General features: G+C 49.1%; 1 protein-coding gene across 2 annotated transcripts in view; it reads left to right on the top strand.

The window, feature by feature from the left end:
* Window positions 1-19900, top strand: part of DRC1 (dynein regulatory complex subunit 1) — a 183987-nt gene that overhangs the window by 62820 nt on the left and 101267 nt on the right. For both annotated transcript variants that reach the window (XM_088465731.1, XM_088465730.1), the window contains exons 4-6: window positions 5847-5959; window positions 8067-8250; window positions 10350-10487. In XM_088465731.1, the coding sequence (XP_088321857.1) occupies window positions 5847-5959; window positions 8067-8250; window positions 10350-10487 (435 nt within the window). The remainder of the gene's footprint in view (window positions 1-5846; window positions 5960-8066; window positions 8251-10349; window positions 10488-19900) is intronic.

The following is a 19900-nucleotide window of genomic DNA, read 5'->3' as shown; positions in this document are numbered from 1 at the left end:
CAGGAGAGTTTACCTGTGCCAGCCTCTGTTAAGGCTCATTCCACTCGTTCTGTGGGTCCCTCTTGGGCTGCTAGACGTGGCGCCTCTGCTGTTCAGCTGTGTAAGGCGGCCACTTGGTCTTCAATTCAAACGTTTTTGAGGTTCTATACGTTTGACACCTTCGCCTCTCAGGATGCATCCTTTGGGCGCCGGGTGCTCCTTTCAGCACAGGAGCGTCCCCGCCCTTAGTTGAACTGCTTTAGGACATCCCCAAGGTCAACCCTGTGGACCCCCTATGGACCCTGAAGTAGAAAACAAGAGATATGGTTAGAACTTACCTTTGTTATCTCTGTTTCTACGAAGTCCGTAGGGTCCGCAGGGAACCCGCCCTGACGCACCTGGCTTCAAATGGGCTGTGTGGCTGGTCACCGGTTTTCCGTCTCCCATTTCTGTGAGTATGGTTTCTTGTGTGTTCCAGTCTTCCTTCTCTCTGTTTAGTCTCCTCCTCGGCCTTGGCTGCTTACCAGCTGAGGTGCCTGTGGCTCGGGGGCGGTGTATAGAGGAGGACGGACCCAAGTGCATCCTGGGAGCAGCAAAGCTTTAACTGCGTGGTGCCCGTGGATCCAGATCCAGCTATACCCCAAGGTCAACCCTGTGGACCCTATGGACTTCGTAGAAACAGAGATAACAAAGGTAAGTTCTTACCATATCTGTTGTTTTCAGCTAAACTCACTTCTTAGTAAATTTTTGAGTTTTGAAAGAGAAAACACCCGACTTTTGGTGAAACAAAGTGAGTTGAAAAAGAAAAAACTCGACCAAACTCGATTCTTAGTAAATTTACCCCTAGGTCTATGAGGACACATTTGTATCTTGCTGGATAATGTGCTCTAGTGAACTAAGGCCCTGATTCAGAGCCGTATGCTCTTTGTGAGTGCTTGCTTTAGCGAACGGCCAGGTGAAGGTCGCGATGGTCCCGACCATCGGGGCTTGCGATGAGACCCTTGTGGTAGGGTCTCGTCTGCCGCAAGCTCCAGTGAGCTTCCGGCTCTAATAGAGCCGGAAGCTCACCACTGACATCACTCGTGATGTCAGTGGGGCCGCCCCCAAACGGCAGGCGTTCCTTCGGGAACGCCTCCGTTTGGCAAGCCACCCCTCTGACCCGCCTACAAAACTGGGCAAGCTGTCAATATCGACAGCCGCCCCGTCTTGTAGTGATCCCAGGAGCGACGGAGCTGCCGTCGCTCACTTGGGCTCGCGCATGCACACGCCGAAGCCGTACTGAGCCGTACTTTGGACAGTTCCGCCAGAGCCGTACTTTGGAGAGTACCGATGCGGCCGAGTTGACTTATGGTGAGGTGAGGGTACACTTCCTTGCGTGAGCTGCTGGTTCGGTTGCGGGAACTCTGGTGGTGCAGTATGCGTCTTGGTAGGGGGGGAGCAGGCTTACCCGGTATGTGAATGTGCCCCACGAGCTCATGGGGTCGTCGGCTGGGGTGCTGGGCTGGGGTGGACGGTGTCCTTCCTCTCAGAAAGTTCCTGCGTTGTGTGTCTGTTCCAGGCATAATGGCGCTTGTGCTGGGGTGTGCTGAACGAGGGTGTCCTCGAGCCGGTTGAGGGCGGGGTGCCGATTGCTGATGGTGCTCACGGCTGCCTGGACCTAGTGAATGTCCCATGGACACAGGTAGTATCTCGGAAATGGTTAGGAGTAGGGTGGATGGCTGCAGGCAAGGGGGCGGTAGCGCGGGCTGGCAGTGAGTGGTGTCAGTTCCGGATACCGGTGTCGATTCGTCCAGTTGGGGATGGGGTGTTTGGTGGGGGGGTCGTCACTAACGCGTTTCGACTTTGTAAGCCTTCTTCCAGGAAGCTTATCTACATGTACCTCTACCGCCCTTACATCATCGGTATTTCTGGTTGCTGTACTACAGCAACATTTCCAATTTCAGGCACTGCCCTTTGGGCTTTCTACAACAGTTATGGCAGCCCACCTGCGTTGTCAGGGAATCGGGCTACTCCCATGCTTGGACGACCTCTTGCTCTTAGCATGCTCTCCAGAGGTCCTTCAAAGCTAATCTTCAGGTAACCATTGCCTTTCTACAGAGGCATGGTTAGTAGATCAACTGGAAAAAGTCTTCCCTGACCCCTTCATAAAGGATGGTACATCTGGGAGCTCTTCTGGATTCTCAGGCTCAGAGAATCTTCCTGACTGCAGACAAGATCTCAGTACTGCAGCAACAAGTGCACAGGTTACTCCACAGTTGCCGAGTGTCAATTCACTCAGCAATGCAGACTTTTGGGTCCATGGTATCCACCTTCGACATGATGTAGTTCACTCAGTTCCACTCCAGACCCCTACAACACCTAAGGTGGAATGGGCTGCCCCATCTGATCAGTTCCCAGACAGTGGTCCTCCCTCCAGCAGTTCGCCTGTCCCTCTCCTGGTGGTTACAGACATCCCACATAATCAAAGGTCACCCCTTTTGGATCCCAGAATGGGTACTCCTCACCACGGATGCAAGCCTCCGCGGGTGGGGCACATTGACCGGCCAGCACTCATTCCAAGGTGATCTTACCAATCAACGTCCTAGAACTCCAAGCCTTCTACAGAGCCCTCACTCTGGCTCAGGATATTCTTCAGGGCAGGCAAGTACAGTCCGACAATGCCACGGTGGTGACCTACCTCAATCACCAGGGAGGCACTCGAAGTCTCACATGGGCCGAACGCCATCTCCCAGCCATCTCCGCAGTATCCATCCCGGGGGTTCTCAATTGGGAAGTGGATTTTCATGACGTACATGCCGGGTAATGGTCTCTACACCTAGAAGTCTTTCAGCTCCTGGTGGACAAATGGGGTCTATCGGACGTGGACCTCATGGCCTCACGACACAACCACAAACTTCCAATGTACGGGTCCAGGACAAGGGACCCAGAAGCAGCCTTCATCAATGCATTGTCAGTGAAGTGGACCTTTCATTTGGCGTACCTCTTCCCTCCAGTCTCCCTTCTTCCTTGGGTCATTCGGAAGTTCAAGCAAGAAGGTGGCATGGTCCTGTTGGTAGCTTCGGCTTGGCCCAGATGCCATTGGTACTTCGATCTTCAAAGTCTCTCCATAGACGCTCCTCTCCAACTTCCTGAGTGACCGGAACTGTTGTCTTAGGGTCCCTGTCTACATCCGGATCTGGCCCATCTGTCTTTGACGGCGTGGCTATTGAAACATCCCTGCTAAGGTCCAATGGGTTTTCTCTCTCTGTGGTCCAGACCATGCTCAGAGCGCCCTGGCTTCTTTCCCAAGGTGGTTTCTCGTTTCCACCTTAATGAGGAAATTATAGTTCCTGCCTTTCTATCACCAGACCTCTTGGCAGGTGAGGCCTTGTTGGCTGTGGTCCGTGCTCTGAAGATATATGTGGACTGTACGAGTTCCATCAGGAAAATGGATTCCCTCTATCTACTGTATGGATTTCACAAGAAGGGCTGGCCAGCTAATAAACAGACTCTGGCCAGTTGGCGTAACATGACTTTCTCATAGGCTTACACGTAGGCTGGCCTTCCTGTGCCAGCTACTGTCTCTGCTCACTCTACTCGCTCTGTGGGTCCCTTGTGGGCAGCCTGTCATGGAGCGTCAGCCAAACAACTGTGCAAGGTTGCCATCTGGTCTTCTTTCCACATCTTTCTTAGATTCTATGCCTTTGATACATTTGCCTCTCAGGATGCTTCATTTGGACTCTGGATTCTCCTCTCAGCTCAGGTGCGTCCCCACCCTTGAACAACTGGTTTGGGACATCCCCATTGTCTCCCTGTGGCGCCCTATGGACCCTGAAGAAGTAAAGGACAGTTATGGTAGACTTACCTATGTTAACTCTCTTTCTTCAAAGTCCATAGGGTCCACAGGGCGCCCGACCTGACACACCTGGCTTATATGGACTTATTCTTTTGGTCACCGGTTTCCTTCTCTGTTGTGTGAGAGTGTGATTCCTCAGTGTACCAGTCTTCCTTCTCTCCTATCCTGCTCCTGACTTGGGCTTGTTGACAAAACTAATTGCCTAAAAGGCTGTGGGCGAGGTATAGGGGGGAAGGACCGGAGCATCCTGGGATAGCAAAAGCTTAACTGTTTGGTGTCCGGTTCTCCTATCCACCACCTACACCCTATTGTCTCCCTATGGACCTTATGGACTTCAAATAAAGAGAGTTAACAAAGGTAAGTTTTACCATAACTCTCCTTTTCAGTGTCATAATTCAGTCCAATTGCTGCAGTCAATAATACATCTTTCTCCTTCATCCACTAGGGGACACTGGAGCTTCAGACAGTGGGGTATAGATGGTGGGTTGAGTAGAGCCTTTACACTTGTAGTAGTAACCCGGGTTACTGTGCAGTGTGAATGGGCCTGGCATTTCAACCTTGGTCACGAAAAGGGTTGAACGCGCACCGGGCCATGTTGATGTCGGGCCACCAGTCTGAAAGGGGTCTCAGCCGGGTGGCACTCAGGATGGGCCCGTGAACATAATCCCGGGTGTGACCCGGCATTCAGATGTTAAAGAAGTTTATGTGGGAAAAGCAGACACAGACCATGATCACCCTGAGGATGAGCCAAGTTTGAACAAGAAAATCAAACTCTAGACAAAAACACGAGAGACCTGAAGATCTTACAATGTAACTAGATGATGGGAGAGAGGAGTAAGTGGGAGCTAAGGGCCTGATTCAGAGCCGGACGCTATTTGCGGTCATTCGTTCTGAAAAAAGGGGTGGCTATTCAAATGAACCGTTCGCTCTTTGCGGTCTGTTCACGCCTCTAGGTCTGAACGAGCGAACAAAACTTGCGGTCGTTTTTTTGGAAACTACGCCCCCTGGCCGCTCGCATCCTACGTCATGTCCGCTATTTATTAGATTAATCGAGTACATCGACCAGCGTATGAACTGCTCGCTATTCTTGTGGTTGGTTTTTCCTACCGCAATCTTTCGAGCAGTTCTGACTATAAAATAACCCAGTGACGTGGTCAATGACGCTGCTGTATTAATTATGCACACCTATAAAACGCCCGTTTTGACCTTTAAGCACGCCTGCGTTCTGATCTCCACTCCCCGTTTTCAAGCACCTTCCCCTGTTACCACCCATATACGCCTCCTCCTGTCACTCAAAATAGCAGGCATTCGCTATTTAGCGAACAAACGATTTTCGGCCGCACTGACTGGTTCGCGCATGCGTATTACGTTCCGTACGCATGCGCAGTTGGGCAAACATCGCTCGGAACGAACAAGCGGCCGCTTACGAGCGGCTCAGAATCAGGCCCTAAGTGCAGTTATGGATAAGGTTCTGCTGATGCTCAAAGATTGTGTTTTGTGGTTTGTTCCCAGAACATATAAGTTTCTGTGCCCAGAATACAACGGCTCCACCTGGTGGCCCAAACTTTTATTACATGAGCATTCTAGTAGCATTGGATAAGGAGTGTTGTTAGGATCTCCTGGTCACTTACTGGGCAGTCTGCTGCTGTTACATAGACCTTTATGTCCCGTCTTGTTGTGGAGTAGTACATAACACTGCTATCCCCGAGGCTTTATGCACATGCACAGCTCTTGTTAATAAAATTATAAAACGACTTTGACTGAACAAACTTGCAGTCTCCATAACAGCAGATGTGCGTTACATTCTGTGTCTGCTGGGTCTCCGTGTCCTAGACCGGCTGTGCGGTATCCGGTAATGCTGGGGTGGCAGCCTAGAAGTACCACCAGTACCAATGCTAATAGATGTGGGGGTGCCCTTATTCCGGGTCCTTTTCCCGGTACGTGACAGTGAGTACTTGCAGGATTGGGGTACATGGAGCGAAGAGCATATATACTGATGGGATTAATCACTGCATTGTATTCCCATCCACAGAGGCTCAGCAAGCTGGTGAGGGATGGCACGCAGCTGGTGACAAACATCCAAGTAGCTTCAGGTGCCCGGGAGACTCAGCGGAGGGCAGAGGAAGAGGAGCTGAAGAGGCTGAGGTACGGAGGCTGATATATGAGACACTTCCTATCTTCCCATCTCAGAGTGTTCCTGCCCTCCCCACCGCTACTACTACTTTATCCGGGATGTGCTTAGTATGCCGGCAGACGGAATGCTGGCTATTGCAATCCCGGCGTCGGAAGCCCGACCTGGGACTAAAGATAGGCGTCGAAATCCCGACGCCAGTCTAGATCCTGACACCGGAATCTCAACATCCGCCATCCTGATCGAAGGTACAACAGGTAGTCTTAGATGTTAGCCACAGGGGGGGAGGGTTAGGTTTAGGCACCAAAGGGGAGGTTAAGGTTAGGCTCTGGGGGGTGGGAGGTTAAGGTTAGGCTCTGGGGGGTGGGAGGTCAGGGTTAGGCACCCAAGGGGGGGGGGAGGTTAGGGTTAGGCTCTGGGGGTGGGAGGTTAGGGTTAGGTACCATTAGGGGGATTAAGCACTAAGCGGGGAGGGGTAGGTTTAGGCACCATTGGGGGAAGGGTTAGGCACCACGGGGGGGTTAGGGTTCGGCTTTGGGGGTGGAAGGTTAGGTTTAGGTACCATTGGGGGGAGGGTTAGGGTTAGGCACCACGGGGACGGTTAGGGTGCAAGAAGGGAGTGTTAGGGGGAGAAGGGGGGTGGGTTAGTATACTTACCCGTCCCCTGTCGGGATACTGAGCATCGGTATGCCGCTGTCGGCATTTCCACAGCAGGCATCCTGACTGCCGGTATTTCATACCCAGCCCCGTTATTCTCACCTCTGTCCCCTCTAAGCATGTCCGGCTCTTTCCTGATGAGCGTCATTATGTAGCCCACGTCCCCTTTCCATAGCTCCATAGGATGTAGCCTACGTCTCCTTTCCATAGCTCCATAGGATGTAGCCTACGTCCCCTTTCCATAGCTCCATAGGATGTAGCCTACGTCCCCTTTCCATAGCTCCATAGGATGTAGCCTACGTCCCCTTTCCATAGCTCCATAGGATGTAGCCTACGTCCCCTTTCCATAGCTCCATAGGATGTAGCCTACGTCCCCTTTCCATAGCTCCATAGGATGTAGCCTACGTCCCCTCTCCATAGCTCCATAGGATGTAGCCTACGTCCCCTTTCCATAGCTCCATAGGATGTAGCCTACGTCCCCTCTCCATAGCTCCATAGGATGTAGCCTACGTCCCCTTTCCATAGCTCCATAGGATGTAGCCTACGTCCCCTTTCCATAGCTCCATAGGATGTAGCCTACGTCCCCTCTCCATAGCTCCATAGGATGTAGCCTACGTCCCCTCTCCATAGCTCCATAGGATGTAGCCTACGTCCCCTTTCCATAGCTCCATAGGATGTAGCCTACGTCCCCTCTCCATAGCTCCATAGGATGTAGCCTACGTCCCCTCTCCATAGCTCCATAGGATGTAGCCTACGTCCCCTCTCCATAGCTCCATAGGATGTAGCCTACGTCCCCTTTCCATAGCTCCATAGGATGTAGCCTACGTCCCCTCTCCATAGCTCCATAGGATGTAGCCTACGTCCCCTCTCCATAGCTCCATAGGATGTAGCCTACGTCCCCTTTCCATAGCTCCATAGGATGTAGCCTACGTCCCCTCTCCATAGCTCCATAGGATGTAGCCTACGTCCCCTTTCCATAGCTCCATAGGATGTAGCCTACGTCCCCTTTCCATAGCTCCATAGGATGTAGCCTACGTCCCCTCTCCATAGCTCCATAGGATGTAGCCTACGTCCCCTCTCCATAGCTCCATAGGATGTAGCCTACGTCCCCTTTCCATAGCTCCATAGGATGTAGCCTACGTCCCCTCTCCATAGCTCCATAGGATGTAGCCTACGTCCCCTCTCCATAGCTCCATAGGATGTAGCCTACGTCCCCTCTCCATAGCTCCATAGGATGTAGCCTACGTCCCCTTTCCATAGCTCCTTCTCTGATCTGCTAAATGCTCTGTGGAATCAGCCCGGCTACAAATCTGTTACGCAAATGTGTATTTGGAGAGCAGAAATCTGGACAGAAAACTATAGAATAAATGGTGGCCGTTCCCGGTTGCTTTGGCGGTCCCGGTGATTTGTTCTGTGCCCTACCTCTCACACTGCGGCCATGTAACAGCTGCTTTCCCTGGGCAGGATCGAGAAGATCGACAACGAAGCTAAAAGTAGTTTTGAGAAGTTTGAGGACATCACCAAGAAATGGCTGCTGAGCCCGGAGACGCGTATCCCGCAGGAGCTGTGGGCGATGCTGGACTCGCAGCAACAACAGTGTGCGCAGCTTATCGAGGACAAGAACAAGCTGATAGGGGAACTGACTCAGGTGCGCACGGTATAATAAGCCCCCCTCTGTTATTAGCATCTGATGCCAGCGCTAAAAGCCTGTACTATGGCACATAGCTCACTGGCAGACATATACAATGGCACATAGCTCACTGGCAGACACATACCATGGCACATAGCACACTGGCAGACATATACCATGGCACGTAGCACACTGGCAGACATATACCATGGTACGTAGCTCACTGGCAGACACATACCATGGCACATAGCTCACTGGCAGACATATACCATGGCACATAGCTCACTGGCAGACATATACCATGGCACATAGCTCCCTGGCAGACATGTACCATGGCACATAGCTCACTGGCAGACATATACCATGGCACATAGCTCACTGGCAGACATATAACATGGCACATAGCTCACTGGCAGACATATACCATGGCACGTAGCACACTGGCAGACATATACCATGGTACATAGCACACTGGCAGACATGTACCATGGCACATAGCACACTGGCAGACATGTACCATGGCACATAGCACACTGGCAGACATGTACCATGGCACATAGCACACTGGCAGACATGTACCATGGCACATAGCACACTGGCAGACATATACCATGGCACATAGCACACTGGCAGACATGTACCATGGCACATAGCACACTGGCAGACATGTACCATGGCACATACCACACTGGCAGACATGTACCATGGCACATAGCACACTGGCAGACATATACCATGGCACATAGCACACTGGCCGACATATAACATGGCACATAGCTCACTGGCAGACATATACCATGGCACATAGCACACTGGCAGACATATACCATGGCACATAGCTCACTGGCAGACATATACCATACACAGTACATACAGATGTCTCCTTTCTTACTGTTGGTTCAGTCCAGCCATGTGGCCACACTCGGGGCGCCAGGTCCCGCGCTCAGCGTCTTTCTCACCCAAAATGTGCCTTATTTGTATAAATAAAACAACTGAAAGCGACACTGGCCGATGTGATGTGCAGCATGTTTACATCCTGACAATGGTCCCCGACAGGTCACAATACATTCATTATTTTTTTTAATATATCCTCCCAAGCCAAAAAAAACCCATTTTATTGGGGTATAACCCACCCCTTTTTCCTCCAGTGCCAAAGATGACCCCCCATTACCCTCTACCCCATGGCATAGCTCCGCCCCTTTGTCTTGTTGCGGAGCATGGTGCAGGAGGAACTGATCATCAGTCGTCCCTGCTGCAGCTGAGCTCTGCACACGCAGCTTGCCGGTACATGGAGGGGAACTGTAGTGAATGCGTCCCAGAGTTACGTTTGCACGGCATTCAGGGACATGATTTTGGGAGTGATGTCGGCAGTCACAGACCTCGGCATCACTCCCGGGGGGCCTGAGCAGGAGGAGGAAATGTGTTCTGCACGTAAGCAGAACGGATTTTCTCCATTACAAATGGGGTATCGGGAGATGCAGCACAAACGCGTGAGATGTGACCCGGTCAGGTAATGCGCTCCTGGCTGTGGTTGCATCTCATGCGTTAGTGCCAGGTAAGGGGTTAAAAAGGGCCCTGATGTATGCGACCGCGGTTTTTCCTCCCGTCAGGTTCCACTCTGCGTCATCTGCGACTTTGTGCGCGTGTAACACCGATTCCTCTGCCATTAAAGTCACAGCCCGGCGTCTCTAGTACACTGTGAGCAGCGTTTCACTGCGTCTGCGATGCGAATAAGATGCAAAATGTAAAGAGAAATACTGTTACGCCTTTCTGAGCGTCTAAGTTATGCTGGGCCATATAGTGTGCAGATAACTAGTAAGTGAGGACACGTCTGTAGGAAGCCGTCAGATGTCTATTTCCTCTGCCAGGTAAAGGTAATGACTGATTGGCAGGTAAGGGGCTTGGTGCAAATTGCCTGTACATACAGCATCAGTCAGTAAGCCGCCTTCTGTCTCTGACATCTGCCGGGGAAGCGTTTATTGGGGCTGAGCAGACATTTATGACGTTGCAGCGCAACAATTCACGGCGAGCTGAGGACGTCATACACAGTTGTTTAATTGTTGGGTTTGCTGAATAAAATCACTTTGGATTTCCTATGAATCCCCGAATTCTTCCAGGAGCTGAAGAGAAAAGACGACCAGTACGTGAAAGACCTTAAGAAACAGGGTGAAGACATCGAGCTGCTGATAGAGAGGATGGAGGAGCAGGTCAGGAGCCTCATCAGGACAGACAGGGAGGAGCTGCTGCAGATCGAGGTATCTCTAGTAACGCCTCCTTCTCTTCTTGTGCTGTACAAAGGGTCCTAGGCTGGTCTGGGAGATATCTATGACCATTTATGGCTTCTTGCTCATTATATAGCTAATGTTCTGTTATCATACAGCTCCGGTCCCGTGTCTCCTGTGCACACTGTGCCAGTGGCTTTATGCAAATAACTGGAAGCTGCAGAATCAGCAAATAATCTAAGTCATGTATAATGGGGACAGCAGCTGGCGCTGTAACCCTTTATGGGTACGCGAGTAAAAGTCTGATTACTAAAGCTCCTAATATTATAGCCGGGACCCTGTTAGTGTGACATTGGGATGATCCGGAGACGCACACGACCCACACGCCATGGTGAAGTTCACGTAGTTGAGCGATTTTTTTTTTTTAAAAGAGCGTACGCTTAAAGGCGCCATTGCAATCAACACAGACGGTATTATAAATGTAGCAAAGTGATGGCGTTCCTGGGAGGTATTTAGTAATGCACGCAAAAATGGCCGGTGGGCGTGTTATGGGAGCATCATGGGCGTCTCAGTGCAAGCGGACTCCTGCCATAGGGCTGGTGCTAGTTTCGATGGCGCGACCGATGGCGGCGTATAAGGATGCACCAATAGGATGCTGAAAGTGGGTGTCTCAGTCCTTGCACATTCGCCCAAATGGATGTACAAAAGGGGAGGGGTTTGCAGCGACATTTACATAAACACACAGACGTGTGACCGCCAATACGTGCTTCTGTGTGTGACTCAGTATCAGGCACATTGTTCTGTAATGCTCCCCTATAGGTGCTTCTGTGTGTGACTCAGTATCAGGCCCATTGTTCTGTAATGTTCCCCAATAGGTGCTTCTGTGTGTGATCAGTATCAGGCACATTGTTCTGTAATGTTCCCCAATAGGTGTTTCTGTGTGTGACTCAGTATCAGGCACATTGTTCTGTAATGTTCCCCAATAAGCGCTTCTGTGTGTGACTCAGTATCAGCCACATTGTTCTGTAATGTTCCCCAATAGGCGCTTCTGTGTGTGACTCAGTATCAGGCACATTGTTCTGTAATGTTCCCCAATAGGTGCTTCTTGTGTGACTCAGTATCAGCCACATTGTTCTGTAATGTTCCCCTATAGGTGCTTCTGTGTGTGATCAGTATCAGGCACATTGTTCTGTAATGTTCCCCTATAGGCGCTTCTGTGTGTGACTCAGTATCAGGCACATTGTTCTGTAATGTTCCCCAATAGGAGCTTCTGTGTGTGATCAGTATCAGGCACATTGTTCTGTAATGTTCCCCAATAGGCGCTTCTGTGTGTGATCAGTATCAGGCCCATTGTTCTGTAATGTTCCCCAATGGGCGCTTCTGTGTGTGATCAGTATCAGGCACATTGTTCTGTAATGCTCCCCAATAGGCGCTTCTGTGTGTGATCAGTATCAGGCCCATTGTTCTGTAATGTTCCCCAATAGGCGCTTCTGTGTGTGACTCAGTATCAGGCACATTGTTCTGTAATGTTCCCCAATAGGCGCTTCTGTGTGTGACTCAGTATCAGGCACATTGTTCTGTAATGCTCCCCAATAGGCTCTTCTGTGTGTGACACAGTATCAGGCCCATTGTTCTGTAATGTTCCCCAATAGGCGCTTCTGTGTGTGACTCAGTATCAGGCACATTGTTCTGTAATGCTCCCCAATAGGCTCTTCTGTGTGTGACTCAGTATCAGGCACATTGTTCTGTAATGTTCCCCAATAGGAGCTTCTGTGTGTGACTCAGTATCAGGGACATTGTTCTGTAATGTTCCCCAATAGGTGCTTCTGTGTGTTACTCAGTATCAGGCACATTGTTCTGTAATGTTCCCCAATAGGCGCTTCTGTGTGTGATCAGTATCAGGCCCATTGTTCTGTAATGTTCCCCAATAGGTGCTTCTGTGTGTGATCAGTATTAGGCCCATTGTTCTGTAATGTTCCCCAATAGGTGCTTCTGTGTGTGACTCAGTATCAGGCACATTGTTCTGTAATGTTCCCCAATAGGCGCTTCTGTGTGTGACTCAGTATCAGGCCCATTGTTCTGTAATGTTCCCCAATAGGTGCTTCTGTGTGTGACTCAGTATCAGGCCCATTGTTCTGTAATGTTCCCCAATAGGTGTTTCTGTGTGTGATCAGTATCAGGCACATTGTTCTGTAATGTTCCCCAATAGGCGCTTCTGTGTGTGATCAGTATCAGGCACATTGTTCTGTAATGTTCCCCAATAGGAGCTTCTGTGTGTGACTCAGTATCAGGCACATTGTTCTGTAATGTTCCCCAATAGGAGCTTCTGTGTGTGACTCAGTATCAGGCACATTGTTCTGTAATGTTCCCCAATAGGAGCTTCTGTGTGTGACTCAGTATCAGGCACATTGTTCTGTAATGTTCCCCAATAGGTGCTTCTGTGTGTGATCAGTATCAGGCACATTGTTCTGTAATGTTCCCCAATAGGCGCTTCTGTGTGTGACTCAGTATCAGGCCCATTGTTCTGTAATGTTCCCCAATAGGAGCTTCTGTGTGTGACTCAATATCAGGCCCATTGTTCTGTAATGCTCCCCAATAGGAGCTTCTGTGTGTGACTCAGTATCAGGCACATTGTTCTGTAATGCTCCCCAATAGGCGCTTCTGTGTGTGATCAGTATCAGGCCCATTGTTCTGTAATGCTCCCCAATAGGAGCTTCTGTGTGTGACTCAATATCAGGCCCATTGTTCTGTAATGCTCCCCAATAGGAGCTTCTGTGTGTGACTCAGTATCAGGCACATTGTTCTGTAATGCTCCCCAATAGGCGCTTCTGTGTGTGATCAGTATCAGGCCCATTGTTCTGTAATGTTCCCCAATAGGAGCTTCTGTGTGTGACTCAGTATCAGGCACATTGTTCTGTAATGTTCCCCAATAGGCGCTTCTGTGTGTGACTCAGTATCAGGCCCATTGTTCTGTAATGTTCCCCAATAGGTGCTTCTGTGTGTGACTCAGTATCAGGCCCATTGTTCTGTAATGTTCCCCAATAGGTGTTTCTGTGTGTGATCAGTATCAGGCACATTGTTCTGTAATGTTCCCCAATAGGTGCTTCTGTGTGTGATCAGTATCAGGCACATTGTTCTGTAATGTTCCCCAATAGGCGCTTCTGTGTGTGACTCAGTATCAGGCACATTGTTCTGTAATGTTCCCCAATAGGAGCTTCTGTGTGTGACTCAGTATCAGGCCCATTGTTCTGTAATGTTCCCCAATAGGTGCTTCTGTGTGTGACTCAGTATCAGGCCCATTGTTCTGTAATGTTCCCCAATAGGCGCTTCTGTGTGTGACTCAGTATCAGGCACATTGTTCTGTAATGCTCCCCAATAGGCGCTTCTGTGTGTGATCAGTATCAGGCCCATTGTTCTGTAATGTTCCCCAATAGGTGCTTCTGTGTGTGACTCAGTATCAGGCACATTGTTCTGTAATGCTCCCCAATAGGCGCTTCTGTGTGTGATCAGTATCAGGCACATTGTTCTGTAATGTTCCCCAATAGGCGCTTCTGTGTGTGACTCAGTATCAGGCCCATTGTTCTGTAATGTTCCCCAATAGGTGCTTCTGTGTGTGACTCAGTATCAGGCACATTGTTCTGTAATGTTCCCCAATAGGCGCTTCTGTGTGTGACTCAGTATCAGGCACATTGTTCTGTAATGCTCCCCAATAGGCGCTTCTGTGTGTGACTCAGTATCAGGCACATTGTTCTGTAATGTTCCCCAATAGGCGCTTCTGTGTGTGATCAGTATCAGGCACATTGTTCTGTAATGCTCCCCAATAGGTGCTTCTTGTGTGACTCAGTATCAGCCACATTGTTCTGTAATGTTCCCCAATAGGTGTTTCTGTGTGTGACTCAGTATCAGGCACATTGTTCTGTAATGTTCCCCAATAGGAGCTTCTGTGTGTGATCAGTATCAGGCACATTGTTCTGTAATGTTCCCCAATAAGCGCTTCTGTGTGTGACTCAGTATCAGCCACATTGTTCTGTAATGTTCCCCAATAGGCGCTTCTGTGTGTGACTCAGTATCAGGCCCATTGTTCTGTCATGTTCCCCAATAGGCGCTTCTGTGTGTGACTCAGTATCAGGCCCATTGTTCTGTAATGTTCCCCAATAGGTGCTTCTGTGTGTGACTCAGTATCAGGCACATTGTTCTGTAATGTTCCCCAATAGGCGCTTCTGTGTGTGACTCAGTATCAGGCCCATTGTTCTGTAATGTTCCCCAATAGGTGTTTCTGTGTGTGACTCAGTATCAGGCACATTGTTCTGTAATGTTCCCCAATAAGCGCTTCTGTGTGTGACTCAGTATCAGGCCCATTGTTCTGTAATGTTCCCCAATAGGCGCTTCTGTGTGTGACTCAGTATCAGCCACATTGTTCTGTAATGTTCCCCAATAGGCGCTTCTGTGTGTGATCAGTATCAGGCCCATTGTTCTGTAATGCTCCCCAATAGGTGCTTCTGTGTGTGATCAGTATCATGCCCATTGTTCTGTAATGTTCCCCAATAGGTGCTTCTGTGTGTGACTCAGTATCAGGCCCATTGTTCTGTAATGCTCCCCAATAGGTGCTTCTGTGTGTGATCAGTATCAGGCACATTGTTCTGTAATGTTCCCCAATAGGAGCTTCTGTGTGTGACTCAGTATCAGGCACATTGTTCTGTAATGTTCCCCAATAGGTGCTTCTGTGTGTGACTCAGTATCAGCCCATTGTTCTGTAATGTTCCCCAATAGGTGCTTCTGTGTGTGATCAGTATCAGGCCCATTGTTCTGTAATGTTCCCCAATAGGTGCTTCTGTGTGTGACTCAGTATCAGGCACATTGTTCTGTAATGTTCCCCAATAGGAGCTTCTGTGTGTGATCAGTATCAGGCACATTGTTCTGTAATGTTCCCCAATAGGTGCTTCTGTGTGTGACTCAGTATCAGGCACATTGTTCTGTAATGCTCCCCAATAGGTGCTTCTGTGTGTGACTCAGTATCAGGCCCATTGTTCTGTAATGTTCCCCAATAGGCGCTTCTGTGTGTGACTCAGTATCAGGCACATTGTTCTGTAATGTTCCCCAATAGGTGCTTCTGTGTGTGACTCAGTATCAGGCACATTGTTCTGTAATGCTCCCCAATAGGTGCTTCTGTGTGTGACTCAGTATCAGGCACATTGTTCTGTAATGCTCCCCAATAGGTGCTTCTGTGTGTGACTCAGTATCAGGCCCATTGTTCTGTAATGCTCCCCAATAGGTGCTTCTGTGTGTGATCAGTATCAGGCACATTGTTCTGTAATGTTCCCCAATAGGCGCTTCTGTGTGTGATCAGTATCAGGCACATTGGCCCTCATTCAGAGCCGTTCGCTATTTGCGGTCGTTCGTTTAAAAAAAAGGGGTGGCTATTCAAATGATCTGTACGCACATTGCAGTCTGTTCACACCTCTAAGTCTGAACGAACGAGCAAAACATACGCTCGTTTATTTGTTAAAAATGCCCCCTGGCCGCTCGCACCATACGTCATGTCCGCTATTTATTAGATTAATCGAGTACATCGACCAGCGTATGAACTGCTCGCTATTCTTGTGGTTCGTGTTTGCTACCACAAATTTGCGAGCAGTTCTGGCTATAAAATAACCCAGTGACGTGGTCAATGACGCTGCTGTTTTAAATATACACACCCATAAAACGCCCGTTTTGACCTTTAAGCACGCCTGCGTTCGGATCTCCACTCCCCATTTTCAAGCACCTTCCCCTGTTACCACCCACATACGCCTCATTCTGTCACTCAAAATAGCAGGCCCTCGCTATATTGCGTACCAACGATTTTCGGCCGCACTGACTGGTTCGCGCATGCGTACTAAAAACCGTACGCATGCGCAGATGTGCAAACATCGCTCGGAACGAGCGTACTGCCGCTAACGAGCGGCTCTGAATGAGGGCCATTGTTCTGTAATGTTCCCCAATAGGCGCTTCTGTGTGTGATCAGTATCAGGCACATTGTTCTGTAATGTTCCCCAATAGGAGCTTCTGTGTGTCACTCAGTATCAGGGACATTGTTCTGTAATGTTCCCCAATAGGTGCTTCTGTGTGTTACTCAGTATCAGGCCCATTGTTCTGTAATGTTCCCCAATAGGTGCTTCTGTGTGTGATCAGTATCAGGCACATTGTTCTGTAATGTTCCCCAATAGGCGCTTCTGTGTGTGACTCAGTATCAGGCCCATTGTTCTGTAATGCTCCCCAATAGGTGCTTCTGTGTGTGATCAGTATCAGGCACATTGTTCTGTAATGTTCCCCAATAGGTGCTTCTGTGTGTGATCAGTATCAGGCACATTGTTCTGTAATGTTCCCCAATAGGCGCTTCTGTGTGTGACTCAGTATCAGGCACATTGTTCTGTAATGCTCCCCTATAGGTGCTTCTGTGTGTGACTCAGTATCAGGCCCATTGTTCTGTAATGTTCCCCAATAGGTGCTTCTGTGTGTGATCAGTATCAGGCACATTGTTCTGTAATGCTCCCCTATAGGTGCTTCTGTGTGTGACTCAGTATCAGGCCCATTGTTCTGTAATGTTCCCCAATAGGAGCTTCTGTGTGTGACTCAGTATCAGGCCCATTGTTCTGTAATGTTCCCCAATAGGTGCTTCTGTGTGTGACTCAGTATCAGGCCCATTGTTCTGTAATGCTCCCCAATAGGTGCTTCTGTGTGTGATCAGTATCAGGCACATTGTTCTGTAATGTTCCCCAATAGGCGCTTCTGTGTGTGATCAGTATCAGGCCCATTGTTCTGTAATGTTCCCCAATAGGAGCTTCTGTGTGTGATCAGTATCAGGCCCATTGTTCTGTAATGTTCCCCAATAGGAGCTTCTGTGTGTGATCAGTATCAGGCACATTGTTCTGTAATGTTCCCCAATAGGCGCTTCTGTGTGTGACTCAGTATCAGGCTCATTGTTCTGTAATGTTCCCCAATAGGAGCTTCTGTGTGTGACTCAGTATCAGGCACATTGTTCTGTAATGTTCCCCAATAGGAGCTTCTGTGTGTGACTCAGTATCAGGCACATTGTTCTGTAATGTTCCCCAATAGGAGCTTCTGTGTGTGATCAGTATCAGGCACATTGTTCTGTCATGTTCCCCAATAGGCGCTTCTGTGTGTGACTCAGTATCAGGCCCATTGTTCTGTAATGTTCCCCAATAGGCGCTTCTGTGTGTGACTCAGTATCAGGCCCATTGTTCTGTAATGTTCCCCAATAGGTGCTTCTGTGTGTGACTCAGTATCAGGCCCATTGTTCTGTAATGTTCCCCAATAGGTGCTTCTGTGTGTGACTCAGTATCAGGCACATTGTTCTGTAATGTTCCCCAATAGGCGCTTCTGTGTGTGACTCAGTATCAGGCCCATTGTTCTGTAATGTTCCCCAATAGGTGTTTCTGTGTGTGACTCAGTATCAGGCACATTGTTCTGTAATGTTCCCCAATAAGCGCTTCTGTGTGTGACTCAGTATCAGCCACATTGTTCTGTAATGTTCCCCAATAGGCGCTTCTGTGTGTGATCAGTATCAGGCCCATTGTTCTGTAATGTTCCCCAATAGGTGCTTCTGTGTGTGACTCAGTATCAGCCCATTGTTCTGTAATGTTCCCCAATAGGTGCTTCTGTGTGTGATCAGTATCAGGCCCATTGTTCTGTAATGTTCCCCAATAGGAGCTTCTGTGTGTGACTCAGTATCAGGCACATTGTTCTGTAATGTTCCCCAATAGGTGCTTCTGTGTGTGACTCAGTATCAGGCACATTGTTCTGTAATGTTCCCCAATAGGAGCTTCTGTGTGTGATCAGTATCAGGCACATTGTTCTGTAATGTTCCCCAATAGGTGCTTCTGTGTGTGATCAGTATCAGGCACATTGTTCTGTAATGTTCCCCAATAGGTGCTTCTGTGTGTGACTCAGTATCAGGCACATTGTTCTGTAATGTTCCCCAATAGGTGCTTCTGTGTGACTCAGTATCAGGCACATTGTTCTGTAATGTTCCCCAATAGGCGCTTCTGTGTGTGACTCAGTATCAGGCACATTGTTCTGTAATGTTCCCCAATAGGTGCTTCTGTGTGTGACTCAGTATCAGGCACATTGTTCTGTAATGCTCCCCAATAGGTGCTTCTGTGTGTGACTCAGTATCAGGCACATTGTTCTGTAATGCTCCCCAATAGGCTCTTCTGTGTGTGACTCAGTATCAGGCCCATTGTTCTGTAATGCTCCCCAATAGGTGCTTCTGTGTGTGATCAGTATCAGGCACATTGTTCTGTAATGTTCCCCAATAGGCGCTTCTGTGTGTGATCAGTATCAGGCACATTGGCCCTCATTCAGAGCCGTTCGCTATTTGCGGTCGTTCGTTTAAAAAAAAGGGGTGGCTATTCAAATGATCCGTACGCACATTGCAGTCTGTTCACACCTCTAAGTCTGAACGAACGAGCAAAACATACGCTCGTTTATTTGTTAAAAACGCCCCCTGGCCGCTCGCACCATACGTCATGTCCGCTATTTATTAGATTAATCGAGTACATCGACCAGCGTATGAACTGCTCGCTATTCTTGTGGTTCGTGTTTGCTACCACAAATTTGCGAGCAGTTCTGGCTATAAAATAACCCAGTGACGTGGTCAATGACGCTGCTGTTTTAAATATACACACCCATAAAACGCCCGTTTTGACCTTTAAGCACGCCTGCGTTCGGATCTCCACTCCCCATTTTCAAGCACCTTCCCCTGTTACCACCCACATACGCCTCATTCTGTCACTCAAAATAGCAGGCCCTCGCTATATTGCGTACCAACGATTTTCGGCCGCACTGACTGGTTCGCGCATGCGTACTAAAAACCGTACGCATGCGCAGATGTGCAAACATCGCTCGGAACGAGCGTACTGCCGCTAACGAGCGGCTCTGAATGAGGGCCATTGTTCTGTAATGTTCCCCAATAGGCGCTTCTGTGTGTGATCAGTATCAGGCACATTGTTCTGTAATGTTCCCCAATAGGAGCTTCTGTGTGTCACTCAGTATCAGGGACATTGTTCTGTAATGTTCCCCAATAGGTGCTTCTGTGTGTTACTCAGTATCAGGCCCATTGTTCTGTAATGTTCCCCAATAGGTGCTTCTGTGTGTGATCAGTATCAGGCACATTGTTCTGTAATGTTCCCCAATAGGCGCTTCTGTGTGTGACTCAGTATCAGGCCCATTGTTCTGTAATGCTCCCCAATAGGTGCTTCTGTGTGTGATCAGTATCAGGCCCATTGTTCTGTAATGTTCCCCAATAGGTGCTTCTGTGTGTGACTCAGTATCAGGCACATTGTTCTGTAATGTTCCCCAATAGGCGCTTCTGTGTGTGACTCAGTATCAGGCACATTGTTCTGTAATGTTCCCCAATAGGTGCTTCTGTGTGTGACTCAGTATCA

Source organism: Taudactylus pleione, unplaced genomic scaffold (genome assembly GCF_031769625.1).
Source record: "Taudactylus pleione unplaced genomic scaffold, aTauple2 ptg000063l, whole genome shotgun sequence".
Classification (NCBI taxonomy): domain Eukaryota; kingdom Metazoa; phylum Chordata; class Amphibia; order Anura; family Myobatrachidae; genus Taudactylus; species Taudactylus pleione.
The sequence above is the reverse complement of the archived record's forward strand: the minus strand, read 5'-3'. Positions and strand labels throughout refer to the sequence as shown.